Raw genomic sequence first — 4228 nt, 5'->3', positions numbered from 1 at the left:
GTGCCAGCGAGTTTAAAGTCCCTGCTCCGCCGCTGCTCCTCCTTCCTCGCTGCAGACGCCCGAGCGGGACGGCTAGAGGCGGACTGCTCGCCGCCGCGCCGCTTCGCACACTTCGCCTATAAATACCGCGGAGAAGGACAGCCACTCACGGGCCGGTTCCCCGCCGCCGGTCCGAGCTGCCCGATGGCACCGCCCGGCTGCCGCCGCGCCTGAGCCCCGCACTTCGCTCCGCTCGGCCGCCCCGCGCTCGCCGCCCCCTCCAACTCCCCCCCGTCCTCGCCCGGTTCTCTCCCCGCCCGCGGGCCCCGGACAGACGAGAAGATGCGCTGCGCGCCGCCGGGGCTGCTGCTCGCCCAGCTGCACGCCTGCATCTTCTGGAGCGGGCTGTGGCCCGCCGGCTGCCAGCCGCCCCCCGCCGCATGGAGGCAGCGCATCCAGTGGGAGAACAACGGACAGGTGTACAGCCTGCTCAGCCAGGGCGCTCAGTACCAGCCCCCGCGGCGCCGGCAGGCGGCCGAGCCGGCGAGCAGCCCCGTGCTGCTGCTCCGCGGGAACGGCTCTGTGCCGCTGGCCAACGCCGCCCAGCCCCAGCCCGAGTCCCAGCCCCAACCCCAGCCTCAGCCCCGGCCCCAGCCCGGCGGCAGCCGCGGCTCGGGCGCCCGACATTGGTTCCAGGCCGGCTATCGGGCGCCCTCCGGCAGCCGCGGCGCCGCCAGTCCTTCCTCGGCAGCCCCGCGGTCCGGCGGCCCCGGCGACGAGAGTGAGCGGAGCGCCGGCGGGCTGCCCGCGCCCAGCGGTCTGCGAGCCGGGCGGGAGGACGTGATGGTGGGCGACGACCCCTACAGCCCCTACAAGTACACGGACGATAACCCCTACTACAACTACTACGACACCTACGAGCGGCCGCGCCAGGGCAGCAGGTACCGGCCCGGGTACGGCACCGGCTACTTCCAGTACGGTAAGAACCCGCGCCCTTCTGCCACCGCGGAGGGGGGGGGGGTTGGGGTCGGGCCGGGGGAGGCGGCGGTCGGCGGGGCTGAGCCGCGCGGTGTCCCGGCTGACCGCTGCGCTGTGGTTCTCTAACGAACTGCAGGTCTGCCCGACCTCGTGCCGGACCCCTATTACATCCAGGCGTCCACCTACGTGCAGAGGATGTCCATGTACAACCTGCGCTGCGCCGCCGAGGAGAACTGCCTGGCCAGGTAGGGAGCGCAGTGCGGACGGGGCGGAGCGGAGCGGAGCGGCCGGGTCATCCTTATTGCTCTGCCATAACGCCCAGCTGTGCAGGGCGGGGGCAATTGCGAACTCCCCGGGTCTGAGCATCAGCTGCTTCCAGCGCCCAGCCGCGCTGCTCCGCTCCTGCAGGCTCATTCCTAACCAGCACCAGCTTCTGCCCACGTCAGAACACGCTGATTGTTCCCGTGCCCATCTATCGGGTTTTAAGACTAGAATCTCTTTGAAAAGTATCCCCAAGCCCTTTAAGGGTCGCAGATAACAGCTTTGCTGACCAAGCCGGGCCCCCTCCACGCTTGGCAGTGAGGGATTTTCCTGTTTTGTTTGGAGCAAAACCAAGACGGCTGGCTGTAACTGTTTAACTGGTTTCATGCCTTATCGTGCAGAACAGATTTATTTATTCATCAGCATCATTAACTGATGTCAGGACTGTTTCCATGGCCGTGCTCTTTCTTCAGTTGCTGAAAAAGAACATGGTATAGTCGGAACCAGTATTTTTCATGCTCACTTCACAATGAAGACTACTTGAAATGTTCTTGACTAGCAAACTGGTTACAGTATTCCAATATTAAAAACAAACTACATATGTCACAGCTGTGTAAAATAGGATAAGCACAGGGCATGTGCTCAGTAATTATTTTTTTTCTTTTTCTTTTTTTTTTTTTTACAACAGAATCAAGTATCTGTTCTGTGATCTTACATTCACAGCACGTTGTCTCAGTCAGCAGCAATCAGACTGTGCTCTTGGTACTCTGGCACTTTCACAGCCAAGCAGTGATCTTGCTAAAGACCTGAAGCGCTAAAGAGCCAGAGTTGGTCACCAGACTCGTGTTCACAGGATTAGAGGCAGGCCTGAATCTCCCCTGGTTCTTTGTCTGATAGCAGGGGGAACTTCTGAGCACACCATGTGGAGTTCTTGTGCACAAGCTTTAAGGAGGCTTAAAAGATCTATACCATTCAGTTACCTCTGAAACAATCCAAAGTATTTTGAAGTTGATGGCTCTTTTTCTTTCTTTCTCTTCCTGCATTATTATAGTTCAGCTTATCGAGCGGATGTTAGAGACTATGATAATCGAGTGCTCTTGAGATTCCCTCAGAGAGTGAAAAACCAAGGAACTTCAGATTTCCTACCAAGCAGACCTCGTTATTCCTGGGAGTGGCACAGCTGTCACCAGTGAGTGAAGTGCCTCAGTATGGTATCTTCTCATTATCTTTTTCACTAACAAATTGCCAATCATAAGGTGACGTTTTGTGGAAGCTGTGGGAATGCTTTAGCATTTTGTGATAGTGGTAGTCACACTTTGTAGAGCCACATGAAAACTAAACAGGCATGAAGCTTGAATATGGAACTTAGTATAAATCTGTTACAAGTATAAGCCTCGAATCAGTTCTGGCAGTGGCACCTCCTCCTTTATATAGCCATGTTTTATGTGGGTTACTGGCTGGCTAGTTGCATGTAAGTTAAAGCAGCTGCTGAAGTTCTGAAATGTGCGTTCAGTAGCATGTTCCCTGTTACGTGTCATTCTGAACATCTACCCGTAGTCTGTGACCTGAACTTCTTGGGTTAGCTTGTTAAGGAGTGTTCAGGTCAGTATGGAATAGATGAGGTACTGAGCTGAATGATCTCCTTATCAATATCTATATCACACCTTGATCATCTTGATCTTTTTACAGAGCAGTTTTGCTCTTGAATATCTAAGGGGTTGAAAACAGCAAAGCAAATAAAGCCCACTTTCAACATTTTGGGAGCTGGTAACACTGTAAACTTCTACTTTCAGAAAATTTGAATGCAGGATTTTGCAATCTTATTCCCATTTTGACTCTGTTCTAGCAGAACCAATTGTAAACTACTGGACAGTTTACCTTGCTTAAAATGTAATTCTAAATTATGGGTACATCTGTGTTAGCTTAGTATTACACCATTAAAATAATATGTAAAGTGGGCTTGACCTTAAATCTACGGAGTCGATGGAATATTTCTCTCAGGTTGCAGGGGGATTAACCTCAACTGCCTGTAGTCAGACTTGAATGAAAAAAACAGCTATATTCAATTCTGTCAAAGAAAGACTGACACTAAGTTATAAATCTTATAAAAAATCTTGTAAAAAGCTAAAACCAAATGAAGAAAACAAAACAAGCTTCCATAAATGCTGCACTTAACCCCCAAATATGGGGAAAAGAAAAAGACCAACAACATCCCCAACCTTGGTGATAACTAAGTTGATGAATGGATGAAATGGATGGAGATAACTTGAAATCTTCCATTGGTAGAAAAGCAGTTTCTGGCTGTGCCCCTGTAGATCAGATATCATTATCCAGATGCAGAATGTCTCTGATATTAATTCCAAGAAACAGAAGAAACACTGCCAACAAGAACAAAATTATCTTTTTGACAGTGAAACAAGTCCATTTGGAAATGATCTATCACTATCAATGCCTTTGGCTAGCCACCAGTGTTAGTCATCATCTGTGAGCTGGTTTTAGTGCTCTTGATGTGCATGCTCCCGACTCGTGGGCTTCATTTCATTTTAACAACATCTTTGAAACTTTTCAAATCATCTTTTTTGTGCATCTGATGAGCTGGAAGTGTTTTCAAGGAACAGCAGCCAAATGCTGAAGAAACAAAGTGTGGATAGGTAGTACATGTTTAGGTCTCTACCTTTTAATAAAAATCTATTTCTATAACACTGGATGTTTGAGTCAACAGTGGAAGCTAGAGCTCCCTGTGTATGAGAGGAAGAGAAATACATCAGTATGCCTCAGTGGGAAGCATACAGATGGTTTTGAAATAGAGACCACATCAAGTGCAGAAAGATGTTGATGTCCCGACTCTGTTCTGCTAGTTCTTAACTGAGATAGTGAGATCAGTATAAATGGCGGTTCCTTTAGGTAGGTTTCTTTTTTCCCCCAGTTATCTTATGAATAGGAGGACTGTGGAAATAAGGAAGTAAATTACTGCTTTTTTTTTTTTTTTTTTTTTTTTTTTTTTTTTTTT

The 4228-nt window shown here is 50.3% G+C and overlaps 1 protein-coding gene across 1 annotated transcript in view; it reads left to right on the top strand.

Annotated features, from left to right (window-relative positions):
* The first annotated feature begins 288 nt into the window (after positions 1-288).
* Positions 289-4228, top strand: part of LOX (lysyl oxidase) — a 7237-nt gene continuing 3297 nt past the window's right edge. Inside the window, 5 exon segments of the mRNA XM_042873788.1 lie at positions 289-697; positions 700-785; positions 787-958; positions 1094-1202; positions 2270-2407. Coding sequence (XP_042729722.1) covers positions 322-697; positions 700-785; positions 787-958; positions 1094-1202; positions 2270-2407 — 881 coding nt within the window. The 5' untranslated portion in view covers positions 289-321.

The sequence above is a fragment of the Lagopus leucura genome, unplaced genomic scaffold (assembly GCF_019238085.1).
Source record: "Lagopus leucura isolate 7727_CA_CO unplaced genomic scaffold, USGS_WTPT01 Super-Scaffold_54, whole genome shotgun sequence".
Classification (NCBI taxonomy): Eukaryota; Metazoa; Chordata; class Aves; order Galliformes; family Phasianidae; genus Lagopus; species Lagopus leucura.
This window is presented reverse-complemented; position numbering and strand designations above follow the sequence as displayed.